Here is a 12,580-nt window from a genome sequence, read left to right as displayed (position 1 = left end):
ACATATCTGTGTTTAAAAAAAAATAATAGAATCTTCTTACAACTCTTCGGGTCGTGAAACTCCACCTCTCTTCCGCTTGGGGCCCTTGTGACCCGCCAACACGGCCCTGCAGGTGTCAAGAGAAGTCAATGCTTCTGTCGAGCAGCCGGGTCAGGAAAACTCGGTTTTAGCTGGGACTCTTGGTGCGCACCGGGTTGATCCGAGCTCCCGGTAAGCCCGGCGCCACTCCAAGGGGTGCCCTGTACCCCTATACCAGCCCCCCTCCGTGTTACCACAGGCAAGCCCAGGGCGAGGTGTGATCTCTTCCCCCAGCCGGGACCCAACCGCCCTGCCCTTTTCCCGGTCTGGTGCTGCCGGAGCGAGGGGACCCGGCGGGAGTAGGGGACGGGAACGGACACGCGTGGGATGTTTATCACTTCCCGCATCAATCGCGGCGCCGCGGGGCGGCGGAAGGAGCATTTGCCTATCAACCCTTACTCGGTTTAATTGCCGGGCCAGTGTTAAACCGTGACAGATTTGCCCAAACCAGGACAAACCTCGAATCCCGCTGGGGGCAGACGGACATAGTAACGAACCACCCCACGCACGGGCCCGACGTGGCCCGAAAGGGACCCGGGAACAGAGACGCGGACGGGGACCGCCAACGTTCCCAGACCCCCGCTCCGCCCCCAGACGTTGCCGGTGGCCACGCCCCCCCCCGAGCGCCCCCTACCGTCCGGCGGCCGGGGCGGCGGGGTGACGAGCGGCGCTCGCGGTGGGGAGGGGTTCGGTTCGGTTCGGTTCGGTTCAATTCAATTCAATTCAATTCAATTCAGTCCAATCCCATCCAATCCAATCGCGGCGGGTCGGCCGGCGCGATCTGGGGCTGCGGCGGGGCGGGGGGAGGCTGCGGCGGAGAGGGAGTGGGGATGCAGCATGGCCGACGCGCCCAGAGCTCCGCATCGCACCACCGGCTCCACCTTGCTGCACCCGCTGAGCGGGCTGCTGGGCATCCCGCTGGACCAGGTGAGGCTCCGGGGAGGATCGGGAGGTTTTGCGTATGTCCTGAAGGCGGGGGTCTCCCGGTGCGGGGACCGGCGAAGACGGGCAGCCCGTGGCTGTCACGCCTTGCGTCTGCCAAAGGGCCCTGGAGGGCAGCGCGGAGGCACGGTTCCCCGCGGGTAACATTAGGGTAGAGGCGGGTTGCGGCGAGGGGAAGGCGCCCGGCGGAGCTGCGAGGGAGTCCGGGGTCAGAGCCGGCTGCACTGCCAGCGAAAGCTCTTGATTTTCTCCAGTAATGCTCGGAGTTTGTCGTGCTCTGGCAAGAAGTCAGTGCTGCTGCCGCTGGATGCTATAAAGTCACGGCGCCGAGGGAACTGCGGCGAAGTTTGAGCAGCTTAAAGAGTGGAGGGGCTTGCCTGTCGCTGGTTAGCCGTGCGAGAACGGGCATTGTGCGGGGGGTGCAAGGGATCTTGCGGGAAATCATTGCGTTAAGGTGCTGTTTTTGTGGCTGCGGTCTGTAGGGAGGAGGCAAAGAAGTCTTTCTCAGCCCGGTGGATTTGCACAGCGCATGCATGTGGAACGCGCAGGCAAGCAGGCAAGCGGTCTTACGGGCGAGCAAGTTTGTATGAAATGCTTAACAGCCTAATATATTTCTGGCAGCGGTGTTGTCTGTTCATTCATAGGCTCCTAGTTAAAGTGCCTGCTAACAGGCAGAAAACGCTGCTTCCCGACTCACACCTTTCATTGTCTCTCAAGCCTGCGAGCACCTTCTGACTTCCTGCATTCTTTCTGCAAGGAGGAAGTTAGGTCTGAAAGTTTCTGCTGACCCGAAATAGTCTCCTCCAAGCTACAGAGAGGCTGAGCTGCTCTCCAAGAAGCGAGGGCGGCAGAGACGTGCTGGTAAAAGTCCACAGAAGATTGTGATTTGTTTGCTTTCTTCTGTTTGCAGAGTGGCTGTAGCTATGTGCCATTTTTTACTACTGATTGTTTTTAAAGTTGAGTAAGAAACATATCATTTCAGAGATTAAACCCAGAGATTAAACAACTAACCATGCAAGATTTATATTTTTTAATGGAAAATATTTTGATACAAAAAAGAGGTCCACTGCTCAATAGTAAAATAGTCAAACAGTCGAGGTGTAGTAATTATAAGCTAATAAATTAGGAGATGGCATATAAATATCGATAGCTTCGTTTTTGAGTTATTCTGTGCCATGATTATTGAATATAGGAACACCAAAGGAACCAGGAATAGCAGATGTTTATCCTCCAGCTTGTTTGTGACTGCATAGTATATGCACAGTGTTAGGTTGACTGTGTCACTGAGCAATAAGGACTTGACAGACTGCAGTTATTCTTTCTAAGCTTTCCAAAACTTGTTCTTCTATTCAATCAAGGAGATACAAAGACCATGTTGTACATGTAAGAAATGCTCCCTGGGTCCTTCAGGGCCTGAGGATGCTTTGCTGCATCTGGTTATGAGCTGTGTTTGTTCACAACATGAGCCCTGGTCTCATGAGTGCTGATAGTGGGCTCAAAGATACTCAAAATATCGGGCTATGTCAATCACACACCTCACACAGCATTAGGAAAAGAATTTCAGGGTTGTTTGTTTTGTTCTTGTCACATATGGCCTAGATCACTGATTTTGCAATATCATCCATCCAGTATGCTTATACAGTAATGTCTGGCAAAGTACGTATCTTTTGTCATGTATGCCCTAAGTAACCAATTTTGATACATAATGTTCTAGCATAAATCAATGAGATGTGGGAAGTTAAGATTAAACTTTTAATAATATAATTTTTGTAATTTCTGTGCATGTGTGTATAAATACAGTGAAGGAGTAGGTATCCTATTTAGAGTTATATTAAAATAAATTTAGTGACATAATTTATCCATAATGAGTTTTTACTATACCTTCCTAAACTCTAGGCATCTCTACAAGTAACAGATTCAAAGGGTTAGGACATTTGAAAATTTTCAGTTCTCAAGGTTATTTTGCAGCACCTTTGATATTCCTGGTTGCATTGACTTGGAAGCAGCAGTCCCAGTGCAAAGCCTCAGCTGGTGCAGACCTTATATTTTAACCCAGACCAATGTCAGATAGACAGTAACAAGTTTGTTGACTTTCAGGGAAATATGTCCTTTGGCTGTTGCTTGTACACCTAGTTTTTAATTTTAATCCTTTCATTGGAGCTGGTCTGTGTATTTATGTTTTGGCAGCACTTTAAATCAAACACTAACTCTGCAGAGGGACTGTGGGATGTACCTCTGAGCCTTGGGATAACTGAAATATTAAAGATATCTTCCCACTGCTTTTTGAGTTTGAAAAGCTCTCTGTCCAAAGCATGCTGATTAATTGGTTTAAAAAGTGGAAAGAAGAAAAAAGTATATTTTTTCCTTTTGCAAAAATCAACATGAATTCTGATTCCAAAATCTGAGGTAGTCTTGTTAAACTTAACATTTTTCAGCTCTTTTGCTGTCTGACTTTAATTTTACTTATACATTTTCTGGCTTATCTGGTCAGCAGGCGTGCTCGTCCCAAGTCTCTGTTGGCAGTGAAAAGCCAAATTAAAAAATTACCTTTCTAGAAAACCACCAGACTCAGTCCAGGAACTTTGAAGTTCCCTCAATGGTTGTCAATAGAGGCGTTAAAAGATGTAATGCTAAGGTTAAAAAGGATATTTTTTCCAGATTGAAGTGAAATAACTGAAGATGGAAGTTAATTGTAAGTTTGGTTAGTTTCTTATTTTCACCTGAAAAAGATACTCAAAGGCAACAACTGTTTGGTTTGAACTATGATACATTTTGATTTCTAATGCCATTTTGCAAATGAAAGTTCTATTTTTTAAATTCTGAATTGAAGCAGTACTTGTCAGATTTAATGCCTCCCTGTCTGAACTCTGAAGTGAAAAAAAAAAAAAAGCTGTGTAACTTTTAGTTATTTGAGAAACAATAAGCAAAAATGAAATTTGAAATCCCCGTCTTAAAACAGAGAGATTAGGTTGCCAAAACCCACTTTCATTTTGATATTTTTCTGACTTTTGAGGACCCAGATTTTGTATAACTAGTGTCCATAAGATAAATCATTAGCTTTTTACTTCAATACCATGAAGGACATAACACTTGATTTAAATAACAGAGGCATAGTCTTGCTGACTCTGTTTTGGGCCCCTAGTTGAACAGCTATCTGTAAGCAGAGCAGTTCATAGTGCTCATGGGCTCCATGGCTTTTCTGTGCATTTAGAGCAAATCCACTTTCTGACTTATTGCACCTGCTTGTGCAGGTACCAAGCTTCTGTATGGTCCTGAGACAGCCCTGAAACAGTGCTATGGTACTTTCTAAATATTAAGGCCATCTCTACAGCTTTTAAGCACTTTTCTTCTCACTTGTGTTAAATGAGATCTGGAAAAATAAATGTTGAATTGCTACATAAAGTTTCCTGAAACCTTCTCTGCACATAAATCACACCAGGACTGATTTAGTTGTGCTCTGCAGCTGTTTCAAGACAATATAAAGTAGTGACCAAGACTATTGGGCTCCAGCCTATGGTTTTAGGCACCAAGCACGGAACTGGCTCTGTGCTTTCAGGGGGAGCCCCCAGTGCTCAGGATTTCCTGTGCATTTGCCAGCCTGGCATGGTATTTAATACCCTGGCTGCTCCTTGGCTCCTGTTACAACTCTGCTTAGACTTGCCAAGCTGCAAGCTGTGCTGGTAATCCCTGGGCAGGGTAGGCTGCAGCTTTGGGCTTGGCATCACTGCAGAAGTAATTCTGGCCTTCCATACTTGTCCAAAGCCAAGTAAAAAATCTGATGTCAGTAGGCTGTGTTTCTGTTCAGAGTGAAAATATCCCTCTATGTAGTTACAGGTAACCTTCAGTGTATCAAATCTCATCTCTTGGATGCTTGTATAGTCTAGTGAGGGTACTTGAGGAGGACTTCCAGAAATGCAGCCTTGCTCCTAAAAGTGCAGCCTGATGCATAAATTTCTACTGTCCTTTACTAATAGTTGAAGTATTTATGTCAACAAGCAGTTTGGATCAGGAGTGCAGTTTAGGACTGGATTTCCTGACTGTTCCAACTTAGAAAACTTTGTACATGAGACAAAGCATCGGCACAAGGTTGCTTACTGAGAATACGGAGCCAAAGGATGATCCTCAGGAGCCTGCAGTGCCTCAGCTGCTCAGGGGCAAGCAGCTCACAGCACCAGATTTCAGCTTCTCTGAAGTGAGATGCTCTGGACAATGAGGCACTTGCATGTGGGGCCCTTATTTCTCAGCTGTTTTGCTCTTCACACCTGCTTCTGCTACACCACAGGAATTGTTATGATAAGCATAGTGGAAATCTCTGACCTTCATGTGGTGGTTTCTTCAGAGCATAGCTCTGGTCAGGCTTGTTTGGTCACCTTTGACAGTGTGGAATCTGGTCTGTTCTTCACTGAGCTTAGCTGGCCCAGCCTGGCCTGCCACTGCCAGGGGACAGAATTTCACATGGAGAACTGCCAAAGGAAAACCCTTTGGTTTGGTCATCCCCAGAGCAAGGTGTGGGATTTGATCATTCTCCTTCCTATGATCTTTACTGGAAATGTTTTCATTTTTCCTTTTTATCCCGGCTTATGACATTTTAAACAGCTTTTGCAGAATTGTAGGTGAGCACCAAAGCAAAAATGTAGGCACAAGCAATAGTTTCCGATGCTATTTTTTTTTTTTTTTAAGAACTATTTTTGGGGGGAAGGGGCTATACTTACAGCATGTTGCACACCTAACAGAGTTGGGCAGGAATAGTTTTTTACTGTGTTTTGGGCATCCCTCTTGATAAGAAAATTTTTAGCATAAAAACCAGAAGAAATATCAATAATGTAAAAACCCCAAAACTTTCTAAATGTATTTTTGAATAAAATAAATTGAAATATTTACAGATTCCCTAAGACTCTGTTGTCAGTCTTTCCTCTAAGCTTTAGTAAAATACCCAAATGAAAAATAATTTTTAAATGCAAATATTAACTGGACAGCTTTACCAGCTTTTAGCAGGAAATGGTAGTCATTACATTTCCAGAGTCATTACTCTGGAAACTAGTTAGGAAATCAGTCAGTCAGTCAGTCTGTAGCATGAATATTGCCGTGCTGTCTGGCCGTAGACAAATCAAATACTAAATGTCAGAATTAGAACAGCTATCTATTCTTGATTTTCTTCTTTCTGGTTGCCTTGTCCAGATGGAGTTTGAGGACTCATAAACATTTACCTGGTGCTCCTGGGTGGCTGGGTAATGCAATTTATTCACATCTCCTCATGTGAATAAATTCTGCAATATAGTGGGTGGGGTGCTGTCTGCAAACAAGTGAGCTGCCTACTTACATGACTTATGGAAAGGGCAGACACACCTGAGTATCCATCTGGTAAGCCCCAGGCAAAAATTAGTATTGAATAGCAACTTTATTGTTCAGCATCAAATTATATTCTTTGGTCTTCTGCAATTCAGTGGGTGAGTTGGGCTGGGGATGTCAGGGAGTAAAAGATGCCTTTGGATCAGTCTTTTGGATTGCATGCTGAATGCTAAAAAACTATTTCAGGCCAAGAAAGAAACTTCAGATGGCTGTCATGCACTGGATGAGTATTTACTTCTTCTACAGATCCTGGTCTTATGACAAATGCTCTAATTGGACTTGAGCAATTTCTTCACTTGTAATTTCTTGTTCAAGTGCAGTTTGGCACTGGTATGCAGATAGTGCAGGAATGGGGAAAGTAAAAAGTCAAGGCAAATCCCAAGACATTTGAGGAGCCCCTGCTCCCAACATTTCTCAAATAACTTCTGTGCTTGTTTGCATGCTCATGTATTGGGGGTTTTTTAAACTTTTTTTTGTTTAATTATTATTATTATTATTATTATTTTAAGAATTGCTGAGTAGACAAGATTTAATTATTAACTCTTACCACTAGCTTAATTGACATTATAAATTGGTGAAAGTATGTTTGCTTTTTTTTCTGTTATCAGTGCAAGGGAGTGTTAAAAAGTAGTACAGTGTTGACTTTGTTTATCTCATGGGAGCACACAGACTGAGTAAGTTCAGATCACTGGCTCCTACAGTTTGCAGTATTTATGCCACCAAATTCCATCTGATAGATGAATGATTTATCTATTTGAGAAGGAGTTTTAGAATTACTTTTTGCATTTACAAGTTACACTTTTTTGTTACACTTATTACACTGCAGGGTATTTCAGGTTGTGTTGCCAACTCTGCTGTATTTAAGGTGCAAAACAAGAACTGACAAATGGTTTGGGGACAGTGACTAGGGAGTTAAAGGACTTATTCTTCTTAAATCCAGTTTTTATGGCATTGTTGCATGTCTATAGTGAGTTGTAGCCACTGTTAGCACCCACAGCTGTTTATGCCTTTTTTTGTATGTTTGTGTTTATGCTAATTCTCTTGAGGCAAAAAAGTGTGGTCTGTAGTTGCCACAGCAACAATAACACTGCACTCACTGTGTGGGTGGTTTGTTTCTTTTTTTTTTTTTCCTTTTATATACAAGTCTGTTTGAAAGTGCAGGCATATTGTTGTGGTACATTCTGACAAGTAATAGAATCTCAAGAGAGGAAAAGTTTGGGTTTTATTTTGTGTAACTTTGGTATAGTGTTACCTTTGTTGCTACTTCTCTGCTAGGGTACTTGGTTGCCTGGTGCAATGGTAACATTGAAGAGTAGAAATAGACTCAGCAATTTGGAAAAGTAAAATTTTAGACATGTTTTGCTGATGGTAACTGGCAAGTAAAATAAGGATTAGAACAAAGAATGGTCCAGGGCAGAGGGAGATGGGTGACTTAATTATGTTTCTGTCCCATTGTAGTTGCTTATGTTAATCAAAATATAGAATCAGAATCATAGAATTGGCTGGGTTGGAAGGGACTTCTGAGATCATCAAGTCCAACCCTTAATCCACTGCTGCTGCAGTTACTAGATCATGGCACTGAGTGCCACATCCAGTCTCTTTTTAAATATCTTCAGGGTTGGAGAATCCACTACTTCCCAGGGCAGCCCATTCCAATGCTTGATCACCCTCTCGGTAAAGAAATTCTTTTTAATATCCAACCTAAACCTCCCCCGGCACAACTTAAGACCGTGCCCTCTTGTCTTGCTGAGAGTTGCCTGGGAAAAGAGCCCAACCCCCACCTGGCCACAACCTCCTTTCCGGTAGTTGTAGAGAGTGATGAGGCCCCCCCTTAGCCTTCTCTTCTTTAGGCTGAACAGCCCCAGCTCCCTCAGCCTCTCCTCATAGGATCTGTGCTCGAGTCCCTTCACCAGCCTGGTTGCCCTCCTTTGGACCTGCTCCAGGACCTCAATATCTTTCCTAAACTGAGGGGCTCAGAACTGGACACAGTACTCGAGGTGTGGCCTCACCAGTGCTGAGTACAGGGGTAGAATCACTTCCTTGGACCTGCTGGCCACGCTGTTCCAGATACAGGCCAGGATGCCATTGGTCTTCTTGGCTACCTGGGCACACTGTTGGCTCATGTTCAGCTTCCTGTCAATCCAAACTCCCAGGTCCCTCTCTGTCTGGCTGCTTTCCAGCCACTCTGTCCCCAGCCTGTAGCGCTGCATAGGGTTGTTGTGGCCAAAGTGCAGGACCCAGCACCTGGCCTTGTTGAACCTCATCCCATATGACTTCTTTGTCATGAAACCAGAGTGAAAATGTGAAGAAAATAAGAGAAGAAAATTCCAGGGTAGTTTTCTGAAACATTCAAAAGCAAAGTGAAGAAATTGGGTTTTTGTTTGCTTTAGAAATGTGACTGTTAAGATGGATCATGAAATGTAGACATGAACAGCATAAATTAAATACATCTAGAACTTTTTCCTTTCTGTATCCCAGTGTTTCTTCATGTGAAAACCAAAATGTGATAACATTGGAAGACTGCAGATTCAACAGTGATTAAAATGAAAGTATTTTGTCATGAAATCCAGAACTGGACTGTAAAACCCATGGAGGTAAAAACCATTGGAGGCTGGTGAGGCCAAAAACTTGGCTAGCGCTGGCAGGCTTGGATATTTATATGAAAAACAAGAGTATCCAAAGTAAGATTTTTAATACTTTAAAAGAAAAAGCTTTGGGAGGTATGTAGTCTTTTGCTTGCTCATTTCAGGGCCTCTGGAGGCATTACTGTTTTGGCAGCTCTGCCTCTGGTGTTACTTTTGGGATCCAAAGTTGCTGCTGGCAGTCCCAAGCATGGATGCTTCCGTTAGGGGTGAATGGATCTGCTGGAGTCTTCATCCCCTTCCAGGGCTTGACTTGATACTGGGTTTATTTCTTGAGTTTCTTTACATGGTGATACAGCAGGAAGGAGCAAATCTCTGTAGGGAAGATGAGCCAATGCCTGAGAGAGGTCACTTTTCTAGAATCCCACTTTCAAGGAGCCAAAGCTACAGCTTTGTATCATTTTGGATAAAAAGTAACTGGCACCTTCTATGTCTTGCAATGTATTTTCCATCTTGGTTATCCTCTTACTTGCCTGTTCTGATTTTTAACTGTTGAGTTGGGTTTTTTTGTCCATATACTTAACATTTGCACTTTGCTCACCTCACAATTCCTATCTTTAATGCTGTATATGGTGGTTTTGTCATCTGCATATTCTCTTTGAAGAAATTACGCCAGCAAGTGTATGGTATAGTCTGTCATCATCTTTTGATAGGGTTCTGACATCCTGACCAGTAGTCTGCTATTTAACTTTCTCAATCATACATTTTTAGGTGCACCTCAATTGCCTAAGTATCTCAATCAGGCTTCCTGGGTTTTTTGGCCTGGATAGAGCTGGGTCAGAGTTTTCTGGGAGGATATTGATTCTGTATCTGCCACCTCTTTATCCTTTTTCTCTAATGCTTCGTATTTTGAACTTAGTCACTAATAAGGACAAAGTACCAAGTTAGTTTAGAAGACCCTAAATGTCAGGCTAAATACGTTGTCTAGGACTGGGTCTTCACTATTGCTTGGACTATTCTGCCTATGAGATGGTGGTGTAATTTATTTGCTGGCAGGTGGAACAACTGACCTGTGCTCTGGAGAGACCTGGAGCAGTCACTGGGCACCCAGGTCCCTGGTCCCCTTCCAAGTCTCCTCTTCCTGGTCCTGTGTAAAGTATGTGCTGCTCATTGCTGAGGTGCCTTCCAGCATCAGAAAGCTACAGAAAGAGTGTGAAAAAGTCTATTTGCATTTTGAGATATCTTAAGTTTGCTAAAAATCAAACCTGAAATGCTTTCTTAACATGTTTTGGAGATAGCCAGATGTTAGTGGTATAAAACCTTGCAATAGAAAGAGAGATGGAAATAAATGTTAAAGCCAGATGCTCAGATCATGCAATATTCTAGTTCTTTTAAAGCATGTTTTTTAGGCTTTAGATATAAAAGGTTTGTTTGAAAGGGAAGTTGTAATTATTTATGCAACTTAAAGACTGTTGAACTTCTTTTCCCTGCCCGTGTTCAAGTTCATAGGTATTTTGAAAAGAGCTCACTTTAAGTTTCTGCAATTTTGTTGCTGTGCTTTATTTCTTGGACAATAAGTTGCCTGTTCTGTGTAGTAGGAGCATCAGTCCTTAATTCTAAGGTGTAAGAGAATGCTTTTCCTTCTTTGCAAACTGTTAAAGAGGAAAAAAAAGAGACTTACTCTGGTAATGATTGCTGTTCTTTGTAAAGAAGTTAAGCTTCTGCTATTTCTGGCTCATAAGCATGCCTGGAGAAAAATATAATACTGTGGCTAAGTAATACAAACATGGGATCAGTATTTCCTCCTGATATGGCGGTTATCTTCGGACAATATCAGTACTATAACCCAAAGTTCTGCTGTACTGTATGCAAATAGTAGTCTAGAACTCTAGCAGGGCACATATAAAGAAGGCAGCATGCTTTAAATGAGGCAAACAAATTGCAGATCAAATCTTTCTGTCCTCAAATATAGTATAATGCACATGAAATTAATTTATAGCAAAATCCAAGTATCTCTTCTTTTTTTGTGTGTTTTACTTTACTTTACTTTATGCTTATTCACCAAGTTACAGTCACTCTTGATTTATATTTTTCTATTAGTTTTTGTTTTGATTTGGTTGCTAAGTAGGATTTTTTTTTTTTTTTTCTTTGAGGGATAACCTCTGGAATTCATTCAGGGCGTAACTTTTTGTAAAGTTCTATGTATTAATGTTTTTCCGGATAGTTCAGTGATGGTTCAGATGTTTGACTTGTGCTGAGTCCTGAGGGCTTTTCATCTCCAAGCTACTTGTTTTCAGTAGTGTCTGAAGCTGAGTGCCTAAAATTAGACATGCTCCAAAGTTCAGCTTCCAGAGATATTTGCTGCAGATGTAAGGTGCTTGAAACACAGGCATAACTAAACAGCTGTGGTTATGTTCTTGTCTTCTTGCATTGTTCAAGATCCAAAATAAATGAGCATGAAGCAAATATGCTGCAAATTCTAAGCAGAAATAAGGAAGGAAAAAACAGCCATGACAAGATAATGTCTCTGTGCATGTTTTATTGGTGGGTTCTCTTTCTCACACAGTTCTGAATGAACTAAATATAGGTCTGCAGCTCACACTAATCGAGGTTAGATAGATATCTTCTGTATTAAACAGCATAGAGCAATAATTTTACTTTTCAACTGTAGAATAAGAGTGAAGAGCAGTATTTTACAACTGTTAAGTCTCACGATTGTGGAAGTATCTGAAGCTGGCAGTTATGGAGACATGCCAATTCTACATGTTCACTGCTATGGCAGTGAAAAATCGAAAAAAAATGAACAAAACCCCATACATAGCTCTTTGGAAATAGGCTAAACAGTGATGGAAAAAACTTTCTAGAAAACTTGCTTGCCAGCAGAATCAAGGGCCATGGTGGAAATGGGGACTGCAGAACATAAAGTTTCCGTTGTTTATGGAAACAAAAAAGGTGAATTATTAACTTATGTTGCAAAGACAATTGACAAAATATAAACTGAAAATGGGATTTTCCCAGTCAAATAAATGCCGCGAGCTAAAGTATACTACTAAAAGAGGTGGTTCTTCATATATACCCTCCCTTTGCACCACGTTCCTTTTTCTTCTCTTGTGAAATAACCTTAGTTGTGCACCTGCATGGGTTGAGCTAACTGAAAACTAAGTTTAGATTAAGGGTTTTTTTTGCAGTCAGTTTAGTTCTATATGACCTGGCTTAGGGGAGATGGGTGTGAGGTGAAGCCCTAGGCAGGGACACTGATGAAAGGTGTAAAATTTATTCCTTCTTGGCAATCCAGATCTGAGCAGATTCACTGCAGATTTTCTCTGGCTTTTACTGACAGTTCCCCCAAATCACTGTGTATCTTCTTTTGCCTGCAAGGGATTTCCATGCTGAAAGGCAGCTGGGGATATTCTCTGTATCTCTCTCAGCAACTTTTGTGTCCCTTGCTGTTGGAAAAGGTATGGTCGCACCCTGAAATCTGTGCCCCATATTTTGGAGCCTGGGCGGAAGAACAAGTGACCTTCACCTCTCCATGTTGAGGTGGCCTGAAGTGATGTTTGTAAGCTAACTGAAACCTTTTTTCTTTGTCAGTCACAAGTGTTTTTCTTCCCTTCCTCTGCAAGTGCTGT

The 12,580-nt window shown here is 42.6% G+C and overlaps 1 protein-coding gene across 1 annotated transcript in view; it reads left to right on the top strand.

Moving 5' to 3' along the window:
* The first annotated feature begins 915 nt into the window (after positions 1–915).
* The window catches only part of MBOAT1 (membrane bound O-acyltransferase domain containing 1), a 55,612-nt gene continuing 43,947 nt past the window's right edge, over positions 916–12,580 (top strand). The window contains exon 1 of the mRNA XM_030445441.1: positions 916–1,005. Within this exon, the coding sequence (XP_030301301.1) occupies positions 916–1,005 (90 nt within the window). The remainder of the gene's footprint in view (positions 1,006–12,580) is intronic.

Source organism: Calypte anna, chromosome 2 (genome assembly GCF_003957555.1).
Source record: "Calypte anna isolate BGI_N300 chromosome 2, bCalAnn1_v1.p, whole genome shotgun sequence".
Classification (NCBI taxonomy): Eukaryota; Metazoa; Chordata; class Aves; order Apodiformes; family Trochilidae; genus Calypte; species Calypte anna.
This window is presented reverse-complemented; position numbering and strand designations above follow the sequence as displayed.